Source organism: Fundulus heteroclitus, unplaced genomic scaffold (genome assembly GCF_011125445.2).
Source record: "Fundulus heteroclitus isolate FHET01 unplaced genomic scaffold, MU-UCD_Fhet_4.1 scaffold_379, whole genome shotgun sequence".
Taxonomy (NCBI): Eukaryota; Metazoa; Chordata; class Actinopteri; order Cyprinodontiformes; family Fundulidae; genus Fundulus; species Fundulus heteroclitus.
Window position 1 is genome coordinate 67,360 of NW_023396791.1, and position 23,837 is coordinate 91,196.

At 41.0% G+C, this 23,837-nt stretch overlaps 1 protein-coding gene and 1 long non-coding RNA gene across 6 annotated transcripts in view; one reads left to right on the top strand and one right to left on the bottom strand.

Moving 5' to 3' along the window:
• rwdd1 (RWD domain containing 1) overlaps positions 1–14,383 on the top strand; it is a 33,404-nt gene extending 19,021 nt beyond the window's left edge. For all 4 annotated transcript variants that reach the window (XM_036130715.1, XM_036130717.1, XM_036130714.1 and 1 more), the window contains one exon: positions 14,012–14,383. In XM_036130715.1, coding sequence (XP_035986608.1) covers positions 14,012–14,124 — 113 coding nt within the window. In that variant the 3' untranslated portion in view covers positions 14,125–14,383. The remainder of the gene's footprint in view (positions 1–14,011) is intronic.
• Positions 14,384–18,174: 3,791 nt separating this feature from the next.
• On the bottom strand, positions 18,175–22,720 carry LOC118560069. 2 transcript variants are annotated; one of them, XR_004929051.1, is made up of 3 exons: positions 21,348–22,720; positions 21,140–21,204; positions 18,175–18,857 (listed from the first exon to the last, which is right to left on the bottom strand). It is a non-coding gene; the product is annotated as an uncharacterized LOC118560069 (long non-coding RNA). The 2 variants fall into 2 exon arrangements; XR_004929050.1 differs by having other exon boundaries at positions 21,140–21,210.
• Positions 22,721–23,837: the final 1,117 nt, after the last annotated feature.

Below are 23,837 nucleotides of genomic sequence, written 5' to 3' on the forward strand. Positions count from 1 at the left end.
AAAAACCACAAAACCCAAAAGGTCAACAGTTTCATGATACATCAAGCTTAGGGACTGGCTAATATACAGCAGGTCAAAAAAGGCCATATTTTGGCTGCAGTGCTTGCTGTTCTCTCATGAAGAAAAGATCAACTAGTGCACTAAATTCAATAGATGGGTTGAAAATATCCAGTATAAAATAAGTGCTACAAATGTTACAACACTTTTGTTCATATGGCAGCAGAACATTAAAATAAAAGTGCTCTTTACACTACTTTTGAATTCATTCTTGGAGTTTGCGCATACAATGCGATTAATCATGATTAATCGGGCAAATTATGCGATTAATCGCGATTAAAGATTTTAATCGTTGCCCAGCCCTAACATATATATATATATATATATATATATATATATATATATATATATATATATATATATATATATATTAGGGCTGGGCAACGATTAAAATATTTAATCGTGATTAATCGCCCTGATTAATCGCGATTAATCGCATTGTATTTACAAACTCCAAGAATGAATTCAAAAGTAGTGTAAAGAGCACTTTTATTTTAATGTTCTGCTACCATATGAACAAAAGTGTTGTAACATTTGTAGCACTTATCAGTAACACATATTTAGTGTAAAGCTCAACTTAAACATGTAAAACAAAAAATAGCAATAATAATAAATTAAAGCTTACTGCCACTGACAGGGAATTCTCTTTTTGGGGAAAAAATCTACCAAAAACAGGCAATTTCTGAGGTAACCGCAGGGAGCAGCATTACCATTTTATGTTTAATACCAAAGTTTAACTTGGCAGTGGTTTCAACTAAGTTGTTTCTGTGATATTCTATGCTGGAAGAACTTTAAACTGAAATGCTTGCTAACTCGATATGCTTGCGTTGCTTGCGTTTATTTGACGTTGACACGCGGTTTTTTGTTGTTGCTTTCTCGCGTGCATATAGTGAATGGCAGGGAAAAACAGGCAAAAACACATGGATACTTTGAAACGAGAAGCGACTTCACCGACGGCGTCTAAGCAGACCCCCCCCGCTCCGCTCCGCACAAAACTTGTTCCGTTCGCCAACTCACCGCCTCGCCTAAGCAAATTCCTGCGGGAAACACCGCCTTCCGCATGTCGGCTTTGTTTTTTTCCGGCCAGCACCTTTCTTACTCTGAATCCGAGGTTTGGCTGACAGCGAGGTTATTGGCGCATTATCGCCACCTACTGTTCTGATTCAAACCCCTACACCGCAGACCGTTGAATACTGATAATGCATTTGGCCACCGGGCCGGACTAAATCGTTTGGCCAGCATTCACAGAGTCGCTATCTGGTTGGTATCTGGCAATCTGATACCATCAACTTACTCTTAAAACGATCTTGTGATACATTATCTAAAGAAGAAAAATATGTCGAGAACTCATCATTTGCTCTGTTTGCGTCTGCCACTGTGCTCGCCTTCTGCCTTCCAGTCCGGCGTGCAGGCGCGAAAAACCTGGATGAAAACAATAGCAGTGAACTACCCTATACCAGGGCTTTTCAAATTCATTGAATGTGGGGGGTGGGGGGGGGGGGGGCGCCAAATGTCATTTGGTCATTTTTTACCAAATGACATACAAAATTTGCTTTCGTCTGAAAAGAGGACTTTGGGCCACTCTGCGACTGTCCAGTGCTTCTTTTCCATAGCCCAAGTCAGACGCTTCTTCCGTTGTCTTGAGTTCAGAAGTGGCTTGACCATGGGAATACGGCTATTGTAGCCCATTTCCCGGACACGTCTGTGAACAGTGGCTTTTGATACCTGGACTCCAGCTTCAGTCCACTGTCTTTGAAGCTCCCCCAAATTCTGGAAGCGGCTCTTCTTCACAATGCTGTTAAGGCTGTGGTCACCTCTCTTGGTTGTGCAGCGTTTCCTGCCACATTTCCCCCTTCCAACACACTTTTTGTGAATGTGCTTTGAAACTGCACTCTGTGAACAGCCTGCTCTTTGAGAAATTTCTTTTTGTGTCTTACCCTCCTGATGGAGGGTGTCAATGATGGTCTTCTGGACAGCAGTCAGATCAGCATTCTTCCCCATACTTGTGATTTAGTTTACTGAACCAAGCTGAGTGTTTTTCAAGGCTCAGGAAACCCTTGCAGGTGTTTCGAGTTAATTAGACGATTCAAATGATTAGTTGAATAGCCTACTAGTATACTTTTTCACGATATTCTAATATTTTGAGATAGGATATTTGGGTTTCTTAAGCTGTAAGCCATAATCAGCGATATTAAAACAATAAAAGGCTTGCAATATTTCAGTTGATTTGTAATGAATCCAGAATGTATGACATTTCATGTTTTTTAATTGCATTGCAGAAAATAAAGAACTTTATCACAATATTGTAATTTTCTGAGACAGTTCTGTATATATATATATATATATATATATATATATATATATGTGTGTATGTATATATGTATGTATACCTGAATTTAACAGACGTCAACACATTCCATATTTGGATTTACTTTTTAGGCTAATTATACACAATTTAAACCTATTGCTATTTTAACAAACAAGCATTTTATTAGATGTTATTTGTTATCTGATGTCAGTGTTTCCTGCAGGAATTTGCTTAGGCGAGGCGGTGAGTTGGGGGGTGGGGGGGGAGACGACAAGTTTTGCGCCGACTGACTCGCGGAGCGGGGTCGTATCCATGTGCTTTTTCCCTGCCATTCACTATATGCACGCGCGAAAGCAACAACAAAAAACTGCGTGCTAACCTCAAATAAACATGCAAGCATATCGAGTTATTTATTTATTTTATTTTTTTTTTGGAATGTTGGCGAGGCGGTAGCGTGAGTTTGCGAGATAGCGCCAAGATAGCGCTGCGGGAAACCCTGGATGTATTTATGATGTATTTCTTTGTTTTACCTTTTGTAAAAGTGTTCTTTAAATAACGATGACAATGACGATGATTATGATCAGAATAAACTTTTGCATCTCCTCCCAGAAGCTGTAAATAAAAGAGACAAAAACATTTTTCACACCTCACTTAGTAACTCTTAGTAACTAATATGTTAGTCTAAATATTTTAGCCTTAATATTTTAGGCTAAAATATTAAAGTTTTTATTTGTTTTTCTGTTTTTTCTTCAATCCCACAGTTTGAATCCCCCGTCAACACATTTAATCCATCTGAATGCAGTATTTGCAAGCCATACTCTGATTGGCTGGTGGAGTAGACAGTTTTTGAAGTTGCGAGCGCAGAAACAGCTGAGCAAGCGCATTGCTGGTGTTCAGCGTGGAATGACCAGGTGCTCGCGAGCAGAGATGGAACTGAGCGCGAGGCTCGAACTCGAGTCCGAGTCATTAGCTAAATTTAGAGACTCGTGACTTGACTTGGACTTTAGCACTGATGACTCGAACTTGGACTCGGACTCCTACATTCAGATCATTCTGACTCGGAAATTGAGAAAAAGACTAAATTTTTTTTTATATCATTAGGCTATAATTTTAATATGTCATTAGAATATTATTTGGTGTATGATTTTAATATCTAAATGGCGTACCGCGCACGTGACGTCACCATCTCATGAGCAACGCCCCTTGCCGCTAAGGTAGAGCAAACAGTGTGAGAGCGCACGTAGCAACCAGCCATTACACATGCAACAGATACAACGATATCACCGACTTTTCAGCTGTTAAACAAGAGGATGTCCAGGCGCCCGGTTTACTGGTAGAACTGTGGAACAACATACCAACGTTCAGCTCAAACGATGGCTTGAGTGTCGAGGGCTTAGAAAGCCTGGAAAACGGGCCGAGTTGATAGAACGGTAAGTCAATGTTTCTCTCCTGCTTGGCGTTCATGGCGTCAGCGGGCGTTTTTTTCTGTTTGTAGTCACCGTCCAGGAATCAGTATGAATTGTCCGGCCCGCCGAACAATTTAGTCGCTGTTGCACGTTTCATAACAACAATGTTTAAAAAACCATGGTTAGGAGACGTCTTAGACTTGGAAAACGCAGTTGTTTTACTGAGTAAAACCAAGGGTAACTACAGCGAAAGAGTGGAGGAAATCGCATATTTGCCCTGTACGTGATATGACGTCACGTTCTAAAAATAGCTTGCTCGCGGAACGCCATTATTAGTGCAATGGAATGTTACTGCTTCATGTCATACATCACACGTCACGGCATGTTCCTACAACGAACTTGGATTAATAGTGACTCGACTCGGGCTTGACTCGGATGAGTAGTGGACTTGACTTGGATTTGACTCAGATTTTTTTTAATGACTTGGACTTGACTCAGACTTGAACACTGGAGACTCGAACCTGGACTCGGACTCGAGGCATAGTGACTTGACTACAACACTGGCGCGAGGACAGAGGAAGAGTTTTTCAGAGTTGAGCGTGCGCTAGACCAGTTTTGAGTGTTGAGAGTTGTCTCACTGCAAGCTCCAACAGAAGGCACAAATATCACTACATAGTTTCACAGAGTTGTGCGGCAGCGCTGTCTTCTTCTCTGTCTTCTCGCGCTTCCCCTGTGACTCTTTGGCGCCCCCCGGGGAGGCGCGCCTCACCTATTGAAAGCCACTGATATAGCACAATGATACACAGTACTACGATGGGTCAAAACATTGGATACTAACTCCGACTGGTTGTATGAGACTGTCTCTGCAAACAACATCCTCACATGAGCCAACACCAACAAGCTAATAACCGAGGCCTAGCATCTTAGCATCTTAGCACGTAGCTCTACTCTTACCAGAGATCAGAGGGCTTATATGCGGTTGAAGCAGCTCCTCTCTCTTCCTTTTAAGGCTCATAAGATTCTCTCTCCTAATAACGAAAGGTTTATGAACACTCTACATGAAGATTAATTGTAATTTTTTTAAACTACATACATGGGTCTTGTAACCATGTGAGTTACATATCCATCCATCCATCCATTTTCTGACCCGCTTAATCCCTCATGGGGTCGCGGGGGTTGCTGGTGCCTATCTCCAGCGTTCACTGGGGTACACTCTGGACAGGTCGCTAGTCTGTCGCAGTGGGTTATATATATATATATATATATATATATATATATATATATATATATATATATATATATATATATATATATACACATGTGTGTGTGTTTAATGTACTTTTCTCTGCTTCCATCCCAGCTACCCATTTGCACATATTGTCTTGATGCGGGAAAAACTGTAACTGTAAAGCATGAGGATTATCTATCATAAAATCTTACTTATGGAAGCTAATTCCCCGGGATCTGGTTCCTAGTGCCTTTTTATTTGCGCACCCTTAAGCGGAGCAAATGTCGGGCATCATGGGACATAGCTCTGGAAGTTTGCTAACTGTCAATACAAAATCGAAGTTATGTATTAAGTTAGACTATCATTTAATTCAATTAATTGGTCCCATGTAGCCCCTAAAAGGTGACGTTTTCAGTCAGCTAATTTATCTAGAAATCGGTTGACAATTCACCGGATTCAGAGTGTCTGAAAACATAAAGTACCACTTACCTGAATTGACGTGTATTCTCTCTGACCGCAGCTTGGTCTGAACCAAGATGGCCGCTCTATCGGCATGCCTCTCACCCGACGACGCTTTGATGCTTGCTAGTTATGTGTGTGCGAAGCGCTTGCTGTGTGTTGCTATATTCTGTGGGGAATAATGAAGGACATAGTTATTCTAGCAGAAGTCAAGTCAAGTCAGCTTTATTGTCAATTTCTTCACATGCTCCAGACATACAAAGAGATCGAAATTATGTTTCTCACTATCCCACGGTGAAGACGAGACATATTCTACCAATCTAAGTACACAGACAAACATAACATTCAGGTAAATAAAAAAAATAAGTAAATAAGAGGGCACATGCAGTGAAGAAATAAAAGCAGCAAAACTTGGTTTTTAAATTGTACATAGACAGTCAATAAAATAGTAGTGCAAAATCAGGCCAATAAAATAGAAGGCAGAGGTAGTTCTGTTTTTAACATTAGTAGGAAAAAAAAGTGGCATGGTGGTGCAAGATATGTAAGAGCAGCAGAAGTGTTGTGTTTTCAGGACAACAACAAGTTTCAAAGTGTACAAGTGTACAGGTGGAGTAATGCAAGGCGGCCATCTGTGGGTCCAATGTCCAGGATGTTATGTAGCTGAGGGTGGAGGGGGGAGAGAGTTCAGCATCCTAACAGCTTGGTGTGTGAAGCTGTTGGTGAGTCTGGTGGTGCGGGAGCGCAGGCCTCTGTACCTCTTCCCAGAGGGCAGTAGGTCAAACAAATTGTGAGCAGGGTGACTTGCATCACTCACAATTTTGGTCGCCTTTCGAGTGAGGTGGGTGGTGTAAATGTCCTTCAGGGAGGGGAGTGAAGCACCAATAATCCTTCCAGCTGTGTTCACTATGCGTTGCAGGGCTTTCCTGTTGTATTCAGTGCAGCTTCTGCCCCACACAGCGATACAGTTCAATTCAATTCAATTTTATTTATATAGCGCCAATTCATGAAACATGACATCTCAAGGCACTTTACAAAGTCAAAATCAGTCAGATTATACAGATTGGTCAAAAATGTCCTATATAAGGAAACCAGTTGATTGCTTCAAAGTCCCGACAAGCAGAATTCACTCCTGAAGAAGCGTAGAGCTACAGGAAGAGTCGTCTGCATTGTCCATGGCTTTGGAGCAATCCCTCATACTGAGCAAGCATGAAGCGACAGTGGAAAGAAAAACCACCCATTAGCGGGAAGGAAAAACCTCCAGCAGAACCGGGCTCAGTATGAACGGTCATCTGCCTCGACCGACTGGGGGTTACAGAAGACAGAGCAGAGACACAACAAGACAGACAAAAAAGCACAGAAGCACACATTGATCCAGTAATCGGTTCTACATTATATGGTAGTAGCGGGTGAGCCGTCTTCTCTGGATGATGTCACAGTTTTACAAAACGTCAGACCAGGTGTGCCTACTATGAAGAAAAAGAGAGAGAGCAAAAAGTTAAAAGCTGAAATGACGACAGTCATTTCAATGTAATACAATGCAAAACTGGAGAACAGTAGACTGAAGAACAGTAGAAATCAGTAGAGTGAGAAAATTAGACCCTGATGTCCTCCAGTAGCCTATGCCTATCACAGCACAACTATAGAGGTAGCTCAGGGTAACATGAGCCACTCTAACTATAAGCTTTGTCAAAAAGGAAAGTTTTAAGATTAGTCTTAAAAATAGATAGGGTGTCTGCCTCACGGACCAAAACTGGGAGTTGGTCCTGACAGCTGAAGGATCTGCCTCCCATTCTACTTTTAGAGATTCTAGGAACCACCAGCAGACCTGCAGTCTGAGAGCGAAGTGCTCTGTTAGGAATATACGGGGTAATCAGAGCTCTGATATATGATGGAGCTTGATTATTAAGGGCTTTATACGTTAGAATAAGATTTTTAATTCTATTCTTGATTTAACAGGAAGCCAATGAAGGGAAGCTAAAATTGGAGAAATATGATCCCGCTTGTTGATTTTCATCAGAACTCTTGCCGCAGCATTTTGGATCAGCTGAAGACTTCGAACTGCATTTTGTGGACTTCCTGATAGTAAAGAATTACAATAGTCCAGCCTTGAAGTAACAAATGCATGGACTAGTTTTTCAGCATCACCCCTGGACAGAATGTGTCTAATTTTGGCGATATTCCTGAGGTGAAAAAAGGAAACTCTGGAAACCTGTTTAATATGGGATTTAAATGACATGTCTTGGTCGAAAACAACACCAAGATTTTTAACTTTATTACCAGAGGCCAAGTTAATGCCATCCAGATTAAGTGATTGATTAAGAACTTTATTTTTTGAAGACTCTGGCCCAAAGACTACAACTTCTGTCTTGTCAGAATTTAAATGCAGGAAATTTAAAGTCATCCAGCTTTTGATGTCATCAAGACATGACTGCAGTCGAAGTAACTGATTGGATTCATCAGGATTTATGGATAAATATAGTGTCATCAGCATAACAGTTGAAATTCATCCCATGCTGTCTGATAATTTTGCCAATCGGAAGCATATATATAGTAAATAGAATTGGTCCAAGGACTGAACCCTGTGGTATTCCACAAGTGACCGTAGAGTTTGAGGAAGATTTATTATTAACATGAACAAACTGGAATCTGTCCGACAGATAAGATTTAAACCAGCCTAATGCTTTTCCCTTAATCCCTACAGTATGCTCAAGTCTTTGTAGGAGAATATTGTGATCAACTGTATCAAATGCAGCACTGAGATCTAACAGGACAAGTATAGACACAAGTCCATTATCTGAGGCCATGAGAATGTCATTAGTGACCTTCACCAGAGCTGTTTCAGTGCTATGATGAGCTCTAAAGCCTGACTGAAACTCCTCAAGTAGGTCATTACTTTGTAAATGTTCACATAGTTGATTAGCAACTACTTTCTCAAGAATTTTAGATAAGAAAAGAAGATTAGATATAGGTCTGCAATTTACTAACTCATCTTGACTTGGTTTCTTAAGTAAAGGTTTAATAACAGCTACTTTAAAAGCCTGTGGTACATATCCATTTACCAAGGATAGATTAATCATGTCTAAAATAGAACCACTGATCAGAGGGAATACCTCCTTAAACAACTTGGTTGGGATTGAGTCTAACATACAGGTAGAAGGTTTAGATGAAGCTAAAATTTTAGATAGCTCAGAAAGCTCTACTGCTTTTAAACAGTTCAGACACTGCACAGGTTCTAAAGATTCCTCCATTGCTGCCTCACTTACTGAGGACGAGGTAATCATGTTTGGGAGGATGCCAATTATTTTATTTTTAATGGAATCAATTTTATTTATGAAGAATCCCATAAAATCATTACTGCTAAGAGCTAAGGGAATGGATGGATCAACAGAGCTATGACTCTGTGTAAGTTTGGCAACTGTACTGAAGAGAAATCTAGGATTATTCTTATTCTCCTCAATTAATGATGAAAAATATGCTGCTCTAACTCTGCAAAGGGTCTTGTTATACAATAATAGACTGTCCCTCCAGATTAGGTAGGATTCCTCTTGGTGTGTAGAGCGCCATTTTCTTTCCAATTTCCTAACATTGTGCTTCAAGGAACGCAGCTCTGAATTAAACCAAGGAGCCAGCTTCCTGTGAATAATCACCTTCTTTTTCAAGGGAGCTACATTGTCTAATGCAGAACGCAATGACAAAGTCATACCGTTTACAAAGACATCTATTTGTGAATTGGAAGAAACAACATTGCTGACTTTTTAAAGTTTGATGCAGCATTGTCCGATAAAGATCTACTATAATGGAACCCTCTTTTGGGGGTGGAGAACTCAGTTAGATTAAACTCAAATGTTATTAAACAATTATCAGATAGGACAGGGATGTGAGGAAATACTGTTAATTCTTCACAATCAATACCATATGTCAGCACAAGGTCTAAAGTATGGAGCCGAGAGTGCGTCGGTTTATGCACATTTTGAGCAAAACCAATTGAATCTAGGAGAGTTTTAAAGGCTACACTAAGGTTATCACATTCTGTGTCAACATGGATGCTAAAATCACCCACTATTATAACCTTATCAGTATTTAACACCAAATCAGATAAGAAATCTGACAACTCATCCAAAAACTGAGTGTAAGGGCCTGGTGGACGATACAAAACAACAAACAGAAGAGGTTTTATTGCTTTGCAGTTTGGATGAGGGAAACTGAGGGTTAAATGTTCAAAAGAACTGTAGTTATTAATTGGCCTGGGACTAATTAATAAATCAGACTGAATGATGGTTGCCACTCCTCCTCCTCCTCTTCCCACAGATCTGGGAATGTGGAAATTTGAGTAATTGGAGGGAGTTTACTCATTTATACTAACGTAGTCCTCTTGTAGCCAGGTTTCTGTGAGACAAAATAAATCAATCTGTTTATCAGAAATCAATTCATTAACTAAGAAAGTCTTTGGAGGGAGAGACCTTATATTTAATAGACCACATTTAATTGTTTTATTTTTAGGTTCAAGGTGAACCGTATTGATTTTTATTAGGTTTTTATGATTTGTTCCTTTTAGATAAGTTTTTGATCTGTTAAGTTTTGGCCGTGGGAAAGACACCGTCTCAATAGGATAATTGATGGGTAACAGTACAGAAGCTGCAGAGAGGTGTGTTAAACTACGGCTCTGCTTCCTGGTCTGGACCCTGTGTTGTCAGCATTTAGGAGAACTAATAAATCCGGCCAGATTTCTAGAAAGAAGAGCAGCACCATCCAAAGTAGGATGGATGCCGTCTCTCCGGATCAGACCAGGTTTTCCCCAGAAAGTTTGCCAGTTATCAATGTAGCCCACGTCGTTTTCAGGACACCACCTAGACAACCAGCGGTTGAATGATGACATGCGGCTAAACATGTCATCACTGATCAGATCAGGCAGGGGACCACAGAAAATTACGGAGTCCAACATTGCTTTAGCAGACTCACACACCGAAGCAAAACCAAATTTAGTGACCTCCGATCGGCGTGACCGGGTGTCATTACCGCCAGCGTGAATAACAATCTTACTGTATTTACGCTTATCCTTAGCCAGCAGTTTCAGGTAAGATTCTATGTCGCCCGTTCTGGCCCCTGGCAGGCATTTAACTATGGTCCCTGGTGTCTCTAGTGCCACATTTCTGACTATTGAGCTCCCAATAACCAGGATCGGCTTCTCAGCGGGTGTGTCGCTGAGTGGGGAAAATTTGTTAGAAACGCAGACGGGTTGGTGGTGAACTGGGGGCTGAAATCTAGAGCTATGCTTTCTACGAACCGTCACCCAGCCGGCCTGCTTACCCGGCTGCTCGGGTGCTTCTGGAGGACCACTAAGTGAAGTAACGCTAGGTCTATGTGGCTCCGTGCTAGCAGAGGGGCGGCTATCAGCTGGTTTTTCCATAGCACGGAGCCGGGTCTCTAATTCTGACACCCTCGCCTCCAAAGCTACAAAAACACTACATTTATTACAAGTACCATTATCACTAAAGGAGGCAGAGGAATAGCTAAACATCTGACTCAGAGAGCAGGGGATAAGGGGAGACTTAGTCAGAGAAGGAGAAGCTGAAGTAATAGTAGGAGAGGAAGCCATTGTGGAGCTAAAGCTAGGCTAGGCTAAAGCTAGGCTAGCGGCCTTCTACCACGCCAAGAGAGCAAACCGTGAAACACGAGGAGTTCCCAAGCGTGATGTGCAGCAACAGAAAATGTTTTAAAAGTGCTTATGTGTTAGAAACAGATGTTACAGCAAAGAGATTAAAGATAAAAGCGAGAGAATCTGGAGCAACAAACCTTTGCTCACGCAGTGAAAACAGGAAGTGACACAATACGCCTTACCGCAAACAGGAAGTGACATCAGCTGGAAAGGATTCTCTCAATGGTGCCTCTGTAGAATGTGGTCACGATGGCTGGTGAAGCACTTGCTCGCCTGAGTTTCCACAGGAAGTACAGGCGGCGCTGAGCTCTCTTCGCCAGTGATGCGGTGTTGGTGGTCCAGGAGAGGTCTTTACTAATGTGCACCCCCAGGAATTTGGTGCTGCTCACTCTCCACCACAGCACTGTCGATGGTCAGTGGCAGGTGTTGGGTGTGACCTCCCTGGAAGTCAACAACAATCTCTTTGGTCTTGTTGACATTCAGCAGGAGGTTGTTGTCCCTGCACCACGTGGTCAGATGGTCGACCTCCAACCTGTATTGAGTCTCGTCGCCCTTGGTGATGAGACCCACCAGAGTTGTGTCGTCAGCAAATTTCACTAGGTGATTGTTGCTGTAGGGGGTGAAGAGCAGCGGACTTAGCACGCAGCCTTGGGGGGCCCCTCTGCTCAGTGTAATGCTGCTTTAGGTATTCTTGCCAACATGTACAACTTGAGGCCTCTGACAGAGAAAGTCCAGTAGCCAGTTGCAGAGGTAGGTACTGAGTCCCAGTTTGTCAAATTTGCAGATGAGTTGATGTGGTATTATGGTATTGAATGCAAAAGTCTATAAACAGCAATCTCACATATGAGTCTCTTTTTTTCCAGGTGGGTGAGTGCTGGGTGGAGAGCAGAACAGATTGCATCCTCTGTAAACCGTTTGGCTCGGTATGCAAACTGGAAAGGGTCCAGGGTGGGGGGGAGAATGTTTTTTATATGTGACATGACAAGCCACTCAAAGCACTTCATATTGATGGGTGTCAGTGCCACATTCGGTAGTCATTGAAGCAAGATGGAGCAGTTTTCTTCGGCACAGGTATGATGGTGGCAGCTTCATACCTTAAATAGTGTTTAGGAAGTGCTTGCTGTTTTGTGTTGCTGTATTCTGTGGGGAATAATAAATATGGACACTATTATCCCAACAGAAACAGTGTTTCTCCTCACCCAGAGCTCCTCACCCTATCTCTAAGGGAGAGCCCAGATACACTATGGAGAAAACTCATTTCGGCTGCTTGTATCCGGGATCTCGTTCTTTCGGTCACGACCCAAAGCTCACGAACATAGATGAGGGTAGGAACGTAGATCGACCGGTAAATCGAGAGCCTCGCCATTTGGCTCAGCTCTCTCTTCACCACAACAGATCGGTACTGCAATTTGCTAATCTAGTTTAAGATCACTGTCTCTTGATACCCAAGTTTGAAACTGTCTGCTTTAAGAATCAGACATACTTTAATAATCCCAGTTTAAGTATCTTGGGGTGTCTTTTTTTTAATTATTTACTATTACTATTTACTATTTACTATTTACTATTACTATTACTATTTTTAAATCTATATAAATTCAAGTGGGATTGCAAAAGTAGAGCAACAGACTATAATTTAATTTTGCAGCTTACTGGAGGGTTGTGATAATTTTGGAACGGGCTTGAGGGCACCACATGTGGTCTTTGGGGACTACCTGGTGCCCGCTGACATCATCTTGGTGAGTCCTGCTGTAGTGGGTTTCATCATATTTGGATGAGAGACCCATTGCAGTGGTGTTGTCTGCAAATGTCACAATCATGTTTGTGGGGTGGATAGTAGAGCAGTCGTGTGTGAGGAAGGTGACGAGAGCTGGGCTGAGGACACAGCCCTGGGGTGTTCCAGTGTTGAGGATCAGTGAGGCAGATGTGTTTCCCAATCCTTACCAGCTGGGCCCTGAGGAAGTCGCTGATCCAGGAGCAGAGTGGTGCAGATAATGTGTCCTCGTTTCTTTGACTCATTATGTGAGGTTTCGTTTTTCTGTGACGATATTGTCTTTTTATTTTTTTGCCCCAGGTGATTTATCTGGTCTTAAGCTTTTGTTGTCACGTTTGAGTTGTGTTTTCAACTCTTCTGTTGCATTAATTACGTTAAAGAGATCAACTTTTATAGTGGCACTCCTCTTGCTGTTAGCTGGATCCAGTTCAATATTGTCAGCCTTTGTCAATGAAACCCTCTTGGGTTCTCAGCATTTTCCCTCGTCTTATATGGTCATTTAGTAGTTCCTCTCCCACTTATCAATAGTACTGATAAAAGCCTAATTATAGAACTATTTGTTGGGATAGGTGTGCATTATGGGAAAGAGCAGGTTCTCTATGCATCCTAATACACAGTCAGCCATCCAGCAGCCCCCCAGACCATATGTTTCTACTATTTTCAGTTTCACTATACAGCTAGGATCCACTGATAAAGATGGGACATTGGAAACCTAAGCTACTGGGAGTAGGATTTTCACAAAACTAAGGTAGCTGCAGGGCTTCTAACTCTGTCAAACATGTTTATTTTCATAGTTTCATGCCCTGAGTAGTAGAAGGAAAATGTTGTAAAAAAATACTGTTGCATAAATACATTTTCATGTGTGCACACTGCAGAAATCTTAGTTGTCACACCTTGTAGCTACAGTCTCACAATCTCAAAGCAAAAATATTGCTCGTAAAAGTAAAATTTTTCTTGATTTTTGCTTACATTTGTCGAAAATTTGTTGTTTAAAATGGAATATTGTCTTTCAAATGCCTTAATATTTTTAAAAGCCGTAGGTGCTAATGGTTCCCTTTAATCTGTTTTCCTGTTTTTTTCACCAGCTTTCTTCTAAAGTATGTTTGATTGTTTTTTTCTTTCTCAGCTGGAAACAACGTTGAAGTGGACGAGTCGTTGTTCCAGGACATTGAAGACTTGGATTTGGATGAAGATGATCCAAATTTTGATCATTTAGAGATGGACAGTGACGAGGACTAAAGCGGGGGAAAAAACCCAGACATCTCAGCAGAACACTGTTCTACACATACATTACCTGCCTATATAATTTTTTAAGACTCTTGGAGAAAATGGGTAACCTTTTTCTTTATTACAACACAAGACATAAATAACAAACAGAAAATTCCAAAATAAGTCTTGTCTTGATTTTTGTGCTATAGGATATGCAATTCATGTCAATGACAGATAAAACTTTTTTCAGAAGACAGCTGAAATAAATGAATTAGTTTGGAACTACTTATTTTTTATTGTTTCTCTCCTTTTTCCTCCATCTTCTGATTATCATCCCAACTGATAAGAGTCCAGAACAGAAGCTCTACAACCAAAATAGATACATATAATTTGTTGTACAGTAGACCCTGTCCAAAAAAATTTAAGAAACACTAAATACTAATCAAGTAGGATTCATGAAAAATAGGTCATCATTCATCTAATAAGGACCAACCGTGAGAAAAATAACCCTATTGTGGCCCTCTCCCTTGATGAGAAGGCCTTTGATCGCGTTCAGTGGGACTTCTTATTTGCAGCTTTGTATAACTTTGGGGTTTCCGCTTCATTTGTTAGGTGGGTCAAAATGTTATACAAAAGTCCTAAAGCTTCCGTAATAACTAATGGGATTATATCGCCCTTTTTTTGGCTTGAAAAGAGCTACAAAAACAAGGCTGTCCTCTCTCACCTTTAATTTTTAATACCTCACTAGAGCCACTGGCAGTCGCAATTAGCTCTGTCTCCTCTGAGATACTTTTAGATCTCGGTACCTCCAGGAGCAGCTGACCTGAGGCAACAAGCAGGAGTGTATGGGTGAAGCAGCTCAGAGAAGTAAGATGGGGCAAGACCATGTAAACTTTTAAAAGCAAATAAATGAATTTTAAAATAACTTTACTTGACCACTGCTCCAACTTGCCAATCTAGTTTAAGATCACTGTCTCTTTATACCCAAGTTTGAAACTGTCTGCCTTAAAAATCAGACATACTTTAATAATCCCAGAGGGAAACTACTTTAAGATACATTTCCAACAAGGATGGGATTCGAACCTACGCGTGCAGAGCACAATGGATTAGCAGCCCATCGCCTTAACCACCCGGACAAAAATGGGGCAAAAGGGACTGCCCGGGTGGGGGAAAAGGAGAAAAAAGAGGGGAAAGAGAGAAAGAGAAAAGAAGAAAAAAGGAGGAAAACGTACATTATATAAATTTGTATCTACTCTTGTAAATACATTGTTTGCACACAGTTCTGCACTTATTGCAAGCTTTGTCATCACGTTCATTTTCATGTCTCTTGCAAGATTCGAACCTGTGCATTGGCAATATCACTTGCATCTTCGCTTGTTCTCTTGCCTTGTAGCGTGCATTCTGGGTAACGTAGTCATTTTAACACAGGAATTCTTTTGCCTAGAAATCACCTTGTGATAATGCACATGATTGCATTTAAAGCTAATTCTCTTGTAAGTAAACATATTTTCTGAATCAAACAAATCAATATTCACATAAATTAAAATGTCACATGCTACATTTAAAGCTACAATACTTAACAGTGTATAAATGGAAACATAACTCCATGTTTCCACTCATTTTGGTAAACTCAATTATTTGAGTCACTACATCTGTGCCGCATAAGTGAATAAAACAAATTCCAAATTGAGCAAAGAATGTTGGATTTTGTGAATAAATGTAAAATGATTTTGAAAGTAATTCTGGCTTTAGTCTTAATAGTCACATTCAACAGGTGACACCCACTGTCCTGGTGTTCAAGAAATTAAATAAACGTGAAGGCTGTTCTTAGCTCAAACAAAAGTATTAAACTTTATTATAACAGACAGATAGAAACACAACCAACAAAGAGAGAGACAAGTAATGTAAATAGTAAAACTGTAAACTTTTCTCCCAGTCGTCCTGGGTCAGTCCTGAGGCAGGACAATACCGCCCCTTCAGCTGGGTGTGACCAGTCCTTTTATTTTTGTCCTGGCCACACACCTTGCACGTGTAGTGATATTTTTCTTTAGTGAGCCTCTTCCGTGGCGGGTTCCCCCTTGACGCTCGCTCCTCATCCGCCTGGGCAAAAATAGTTTTACCTACCTTGTGGAATCCACACGAGCACTGAAGGCTTCTCCCAAACAGATCATTAATATTCTGCATTTTGTTCTGCAGGGGGCAAGCATCAATTTGCTCCAAGGCCGATTGCCAGTTGAAAATTTGAATTGGCCCTGGGCATATTTTGCACAGATGTCCCTCCAGTAACTGTCTGGCTTCTGTTGAAGCCGTCTGCTTCCCCGGGTTCGTTAATTCGTTGTGCAGGACTTTAAAATAATAACTCAGCCATGGACGCAGAATTTCAGTTTCACCTTTGCAAAGGGGAGAGATGGTACACCTGCCGATTCCGGGCAACAACTCTTGCTCTCTCTCCCGCTCAGGCTAGTTTTATTAAAGTTAGAACACAGATTATATAAAGTCACACAATGAATGACGCACACATCCTATCGCTATCTTACTCCATAATAACTATCTTCCCTCATTATTTTCTCCAGCTGCATGTGAACCGAAGTTTCGGTTCTTTCCCACTGCCTTGGACTGGCCTTGAAAGTTCTCCTGATACTCATACACAGAACCTATTCACATTCTCTTCTTCTGGTAAACAGACAGGCCTCAAAGCAAATATATTGCACAATAAAAGCATGTTATACCTTCATAAATGTGTACTAAAAAAATGAATCAAAGTTAATACATTCCACAATTCCCCCTTTTGAACTCTTTTAAGAGTTCACCCATAAATTATTGCAGTAGAAAACCCTAAATTTACTGGTTTGTTATGACACCTTTGGTAAATACTTGATTATATTGTAATGGTAATAAGTAATAAAAGAAAAACACCTATTTTCCCAAAAACAGTAATACTTCTGGTTAAATCTTATACATGCATCAGCTCAAACCCAGTGTCCTCGTTCTCCTCCTCAGGTACTGTGACTAACAAAGGCATCATGACTCTGGGGTTCTGTTTCAATGGTGGAGGATATGAGGCGGACCGTCAATGAGCAAATGCATTGTATGCAACAACAATCACATGTAATCAATATTGCTACAAATGCTGCAAGAGAGATAAAAAGAGATGATCAGACTTTTTCACTTGCCAAACTCACCAGTCATCCACCCCTCGAACGGGTTAGAGATTCCGGAGTACTCGTGCATAGTTTCTGAGAGCGTGCGCAATCCTTCTAATGCTTTTATTACTGCAGCGTCCACTATTTCTTCTCATGCATGTTGTATTTTGCGAAGCTTATTGTATCTTAGAGGTACCTCTTTGAATCTTATTAAAACCCTTTGTGGGTTTATTAAACTTCAAAACATATCTATATATGTATTAGATGAGTTAAGTAAAAAGTAAAATCCCTCATATTAGGAGCCAAATCCCAAATGTTTTCAGACCAGAAACTCTTGTCCGAATGCGTTTGACCCTCTTATAGCTCACTAATAACAGCTTTGACTTAAAACAATTAACATAATTTTTTTATTTTTTTTATTTATCTGCTCCACTGTCCATAATTAATTTTACTACCGCACTTTACAATATCACAAAGGTGGACCTGAAAGGTGGTTGTCGCCCTCCGACTGTAATTTAATTCCACTCCGCCATATTGTTCTAAGCACCAGTCATTGGATGCTGCTGTAATAGCGCGTCTTTGTGGTCTTCCTAGGTGGATCAGCTGGACATGTTCAGGAATGGAAAGTTGCAAAAATACCACAATATACCTGTAACAATAACAACTGATAATAATAAACCTCCTGCAACACAACCCTTAGGGGTTTGGTTAATGCTATTTTAGTGCCCCTGTGGAAAAACACCTGTGGAGAAACACACAAATTTCAACAAGAAATGCAAAAATACATATATAAAAACCAATTTTTTTTTTTTTTTTTTTTTTAGTTCTCTGAGTCTCTTTTTGGTTTTCTTCTTCTCTCTGAGTGTAAGAGCTGCTACAACACCATGTGGTCAGGTAAAAACCACTACTTCCGCCTCTTCTGTTTTATGCTTTTTTCTTTTTTTCTGGAGCAGGAGAGCAGCTCACTGCCCACTTCTTCCGCCTCTTCTTCTTTGTTCTTCTGCTCTGTCTCCTTTGTGTGATTTTTGTGAGTGAGCTTAAGCTCACTGAATCTCTCTACGGGTTTTATTATGACCGTGGTTGAGTAGAGGATTCACCGATAGGCTCCCTTTCACAGCGTTGTGGTGTTATCCTGTAAATCCTGGCGCACCTGATGTTTGAGAGCGCTGGGGTTCCTCAGTGGCTGCACACTGACTCCAATGATACCAGGTGTCGCCTTTTCCTTTGAGCCTGACTGCGTGCGAAGTGCGTTCCACCATCTGGTACGGGCTGGTCCACCTTGGTTCTGACCACTTTCTTTTGATGACTTTCTGGAGTTCCCCCTCTGGTTCTGCACTGGTCTCGGTGTTTTCTTTGGCACCCTGTGGTGGGACCTCACGGCTCCGCAATCTGGTCAGAGCACCCTAAATCACAACCCCCACTTCTGTCCTTCGTTGACCTTAGAGCGCACTCAGCCGAGGTCTGGGGGTTGGTGGACCCTCCTTCACATTCCTTAGGAATCTCCAATATAATCTGAAACTACACAACAATCTTTAGATGTCAAATTTCGTGTGCTACCTGTGAATCCTGGGAGGTTGACGTCGCAACCCCGAAAAACTCCTTCCAGTCAGAGAGTGCATCCTGTAATGAAATTAACTGAACACTCCAACAAGAAACAAAACTTTACCCCATATCAATTTAGTCTGTGCACAGATTTCAGCCAATTATATTTCAGATACTAATTAATCCTTACCACCTTTATTGTTCCATCTTCATCCTGTCAGGAAACCTATTTTTAGAAATGTAATAGTTAATGAGACATTTTATCATAGTTTCTCTGTTCTCTCCTTTCACAGGCCTCTGGTCGTCCTGTAAAAGAATTCACACACGCACACACAAACATTTTTAAACCTCGGATGTGGATCACTGTGTCTGTGGAATCAAAAGTTAGTTAATTGTGGTTTGAAATCACAGTAACTTTTTTCCTATAACGATGTCCAAATCTTCCTTGGATTAAAATGACCACACATCGCACACACACTACTTTACACACGACATTGCTGTAACCTCTATAACCCCAGATGTCCTACTCCGGGTGCTTCAGAAAAAGTTCCTGTTTTAATCCTGGAGGAAACACCATGAGGTTGTTTTACAGCACCCGGTCTACTCTAACGCACCTCTGAAGCTGCTCTGCTCCACCTACACTCTTCTTGTAATTAATCAGTGAGAATGCTATACAGCCTTCTCACTTATTGTTTTCCTGTTTTTCTTTATTATTATTATTATTACGTCAACGTCTAACTACGCCCGCATACTTCATCCAATTTCAACAATTTTGGTGTCAAAACATGCCTGTTATATCTAATGGTTATGCTAACTTTTACATTTTTTAAAATATTTAACTTTTTGTGCGATTGTTTTGCTGTTCCCATTGGAATCAATGCAAGTTGCTTCAAATTCCTTCAAATTCTTCCCATTCTTCTAATTGTTCTTAATCCTTAAATTCTTTCAAGTTTTTTTTTAATTTTTCAAATTTCTTCAAGTTTTTCAAATTCTTCAAATCCCTTTAAATTCTTAATTAAAATTTTTTTTTTAATTCTTCAAATCTGATTTCAATGTTTTCTGCATCTTCTGCTCAATCATTCTGCAGATTAGCATTCTCACTCGCTGTTACGCAGGAACAGCTTTTTCTAGTTCCTCTCTCAGTTCCTCTTCAATAGATGCCATTCTCATTGTTTTTCTATTTTATCTAATATTTACTCATATGTACATCCCCCTTTTGGAATTAAACTAGTTTTATTCCAGAAACAACAGTAAAATGTAACGTTCTGTTTTGGTCTAGGTTTATTGTTTGGTGAAGTTAGTTCTCTCCTGCCTCTGGTTTTATTTATTTTGTAAGTTCTGTCTTGTTTTAGGTTCCTGTTTAGTCTGTGTATGGTTTTAAGTTTTCCGGTCTTTGTATTAGTCCTTATCTGTGTTCTGTGCTTTGTGTTATCCTCAGTCTTAGGTTTATTCTTATGTCAGCATCGTTATTGCTTCCACTGTCCTATGGTTAATTAGTTCCCTCTGCTCACCTGTTCGCCTGTTTTATTTAAGCCTCACTTGCTCCTCGGTTATTTGTTGGTCCGTCACACTCACATGCCCGTGCTCCTGTTCCTCCTCGTTTACACTCTCTGTTTTGGTAAGAGCCCCGGCACCTTGATTCTGTTTTGGATTACCTGTTTCTGTTTACTCTGCCCAGTGTGTTCGCCAGTTCCCATCCAGCTTGTTTGGATGTTTGCCTTACCTCTATTTGGATCCTGTTTATGTTCACCTGTCTTCCATTAAATCTAGTTTAAAGGAATAACTGTGTTCTGCAGAATATCGGGTTCTGCTCCACACCCATCATTACATAAGAAGCCGTCAATAATAGTCAATTCAACTGCATAGGGTAATCTTTGGTGAAGTAGGAAGAAAGAAAATAAAAATTTCCTCGATTCCTGAATCCAAATCAAAATCTTATTCAACTTCATCATACCTGATATTTTCACGAAGTCCCTCAAAGGTTGCGTGAGATCAACGTACCCACCATGTAGTTGTCACAGCAGCCATTTAGTCCCAAAACTATAATGTGTCTTCCATGCGCTTTAGTTTGGGTTTGTTAGAACGCTTTGCTTGTTATTGGAGGACACATTGGTTGTTCCTGCGGAAAATAACACAGCCCAGGAAAGACACGTTCCCTGGCAAATTGCTATTTTATCTTTACTAACCTTAAATGTAAGTGGAACACATGAAAGTATTCCCACCTCCATGAACCTTCTGCTGATTAATGATGATCAGTACGTTCCCGGCCATGGTAGCACTTCAAACTCATGTTTGAAATAAACTTATCAGTTACGTCACAGATAATTTAAAAGGTATGAGTATATTTTAAAACAACAAACCTGCACGCTGGTAGGAGCCCAATCAGTTGCCTGAAGGGAATGTTTAACCACGCCCCTACTTCTTTCTGGTGCTCAACATGGAGTGAAAGAGAAATGTGTGAAATCGTTTCATCCGACATCATATATCGTTATAAATTGTTCAGCAGTAGCAGCTGCCAAACGCTCAGGTGCCACATACATATTCCTAGAATGACTGTCTGTGTTTTACCTTAAAGAATCATGATACCAGTCTGTGCGGTTGCTGTCGTAGAACAGAGTGACGTGTGGCGGGTCAGGTGGGAAGAAGAGCAGGAACCCAGACGTTGCATCTTCCATAGCTGGAGAGAACACCAGTTGTAGCAGGCTCTGTTCTCAGTCCTCCATAGATGCTAGCAATGCTTTCTCCCCCTCAGGTCACAACGGCAGACACTGTTTCTTCTCTCAGTATCATATTCAGTGACAGTCTTAGTCCACAACTCAGAGGCCCATATGTGTCTCCAGTGTCCACCAAAAGTTCATGCAGTCTTTTCCGCTGACAGCTCGGAGTCTGCAGTGCTCATGCAGCTGGCCATGCTCAGGGGTGTGTCATCAGACGAGTTATCCCCTTGCAGGGGTACTGACCTTGAGGAGGTGAGGTCATGTCAGGACTTGGTTGCTTCCTACCAGGTTGACCTGCTGGTGGGATGAAACAGCCCACAGGTGTTCAATGTCCAGGACAATCACAATTGTATGTCGATGGGTGCTTTAACATGTCCACCATATCAGCTCCAAACACTCATCCATCACGCCCTGGGTTCAATACTCGACGCCACACTGACCACCAAGCCATCTGCTTCCACGTTCAGCAACCAACAGACCTGTAAATAAATAAAGAATAGAGAAAAGGAGGCAATAGGCAAGCCTCCTCCTTGGAGTTAATTAAACTGAGGTGACACCTCATCCAACTGCTGAAACATCGCATGTTCACTTTTTATTTTACTCACTTTCTGTTTCGTTCCCTGTAATGGCAATTTAAATAGTAGATCTTGTAATACCTTCTTTTTTTATTATTATTAACTCTTCCTCTCCCCATCCTGAGCCACATTGGAAAATTATGTACCAAATGTTTTGTCCCAGTGAGCATAATCACAATCAGCTGTAATACTGAAGAGGACAAACCCTTTAAAACCATTTTTCTGAATAATTCACCGCTGTTGTGGGCCCCAGTCAAATTAAGAACCACTGCTGGGGTTTAATAACACCAATTTTCCATACTGCTTCGCTTCAGACCTTTCTCCTGTCGGCTGTTGACAATTAGCTCATTAGCAGGCACAATACGGAGTTTGGAGCGCTGCGTCTCACAAGAGTTTGCAGCAGACCTTCTCCTCTCGGCTGTTGGCAATTAGCTCATTAGCAGGCATAATACGGAGTTTGGAGCGCTGCAGCGTCTAAGAGTTTGCAGCTTTGCAGACACAAAGTTTTGCCCTTGACTGTCGGCTGTTGGAAATCACCTCATTGGCTGCGTCTCAGATCAAAATACGGAGATTGCACCTTTTCAGACACAAATTTACAGACTACGCCTGTCTGAAAGTATCATGCCTCAACATCAGTTTAGGAGCTCTTAAACACAGTATGTTAATATGCTTGTGTGTCTTGTAGGAGGCTGGAATAATAACCCCTGTGCCAGCCAGTTCCAGGCCATCTTTTGCCATTTGATGGTGCTGTGTGGTGTGTCTCCCAGCACATTGGTAAATGTGGCAGCATAGGATGAAACTGGGTCCCTGTCGGCTTTTAAGATGGCGTCTGCTGATTTATTTATATATATATATATATATATATATATATATATATATGTAGTGTATAGTATATATATATATATATATATATATATTGTGTGTATATATATATATATATATATATATATATATATATATATATATATATATATCTATATATATATATATATATATACTCTGCCAACACACCCATGAGGGGCCCATGCGGGTTGGATGTGGGCTGGTGAGTGGGCCCCAGCTAGTTTTGTCAGTGGGTTCCATGGTGGCCCCTTATGGGCAAGCCCACATGGGCTGAGGGTGGGTTTCACATGGGCAACCCAGTTTTCACCCACATGGGACCCACACTCGACCCTAGGCTGATTATGGGTCCTTAATTATGTCCTACACTGTATAGCCTTTATTATTACAGGCTATTTAATTTTGGAGTGGGTCATTTTGTGTTATTATTGTAATATGTATTATTTTTTGTGAATGCTGCTTGTGAAGACTTTGATGCGAGTTGCCTCTATGCACTATATAAATAAAAATGCCATGTCATTGTTCAAGGTTTTTTATTATTTCAAAAGCATAATATGTATTTTACAGATGCATAATGCACACAATATGATACAGATTATAAAAGTTTTATACAAGACAAAAAATGGAACAGAAAAAAAAAAAAGGTCCCATAACAAATTTTCTTCGGCTGAGCGAGAAGTGGATCTAGTGGGAGAAGGACGGACCTGTCTGGCCTGTCTATTGCCTCCCCTGTCCCTAGATTCCCACCCCCGCTGGGTGACCCCTGAGCTGAAAGTCCTCCTGAACCAGAAGAAGAGGGCTTTCTACTCAGGGGACAGAGAGGAGCAGCGTAGAGTCCAGCGGGAGCTCCAGTGGAGGATCAGGGCGGCAAAGAAGGATTATGGGAAGAAGATGGAGGAGCAGCTGGCACAGAACAACGTCAGGGA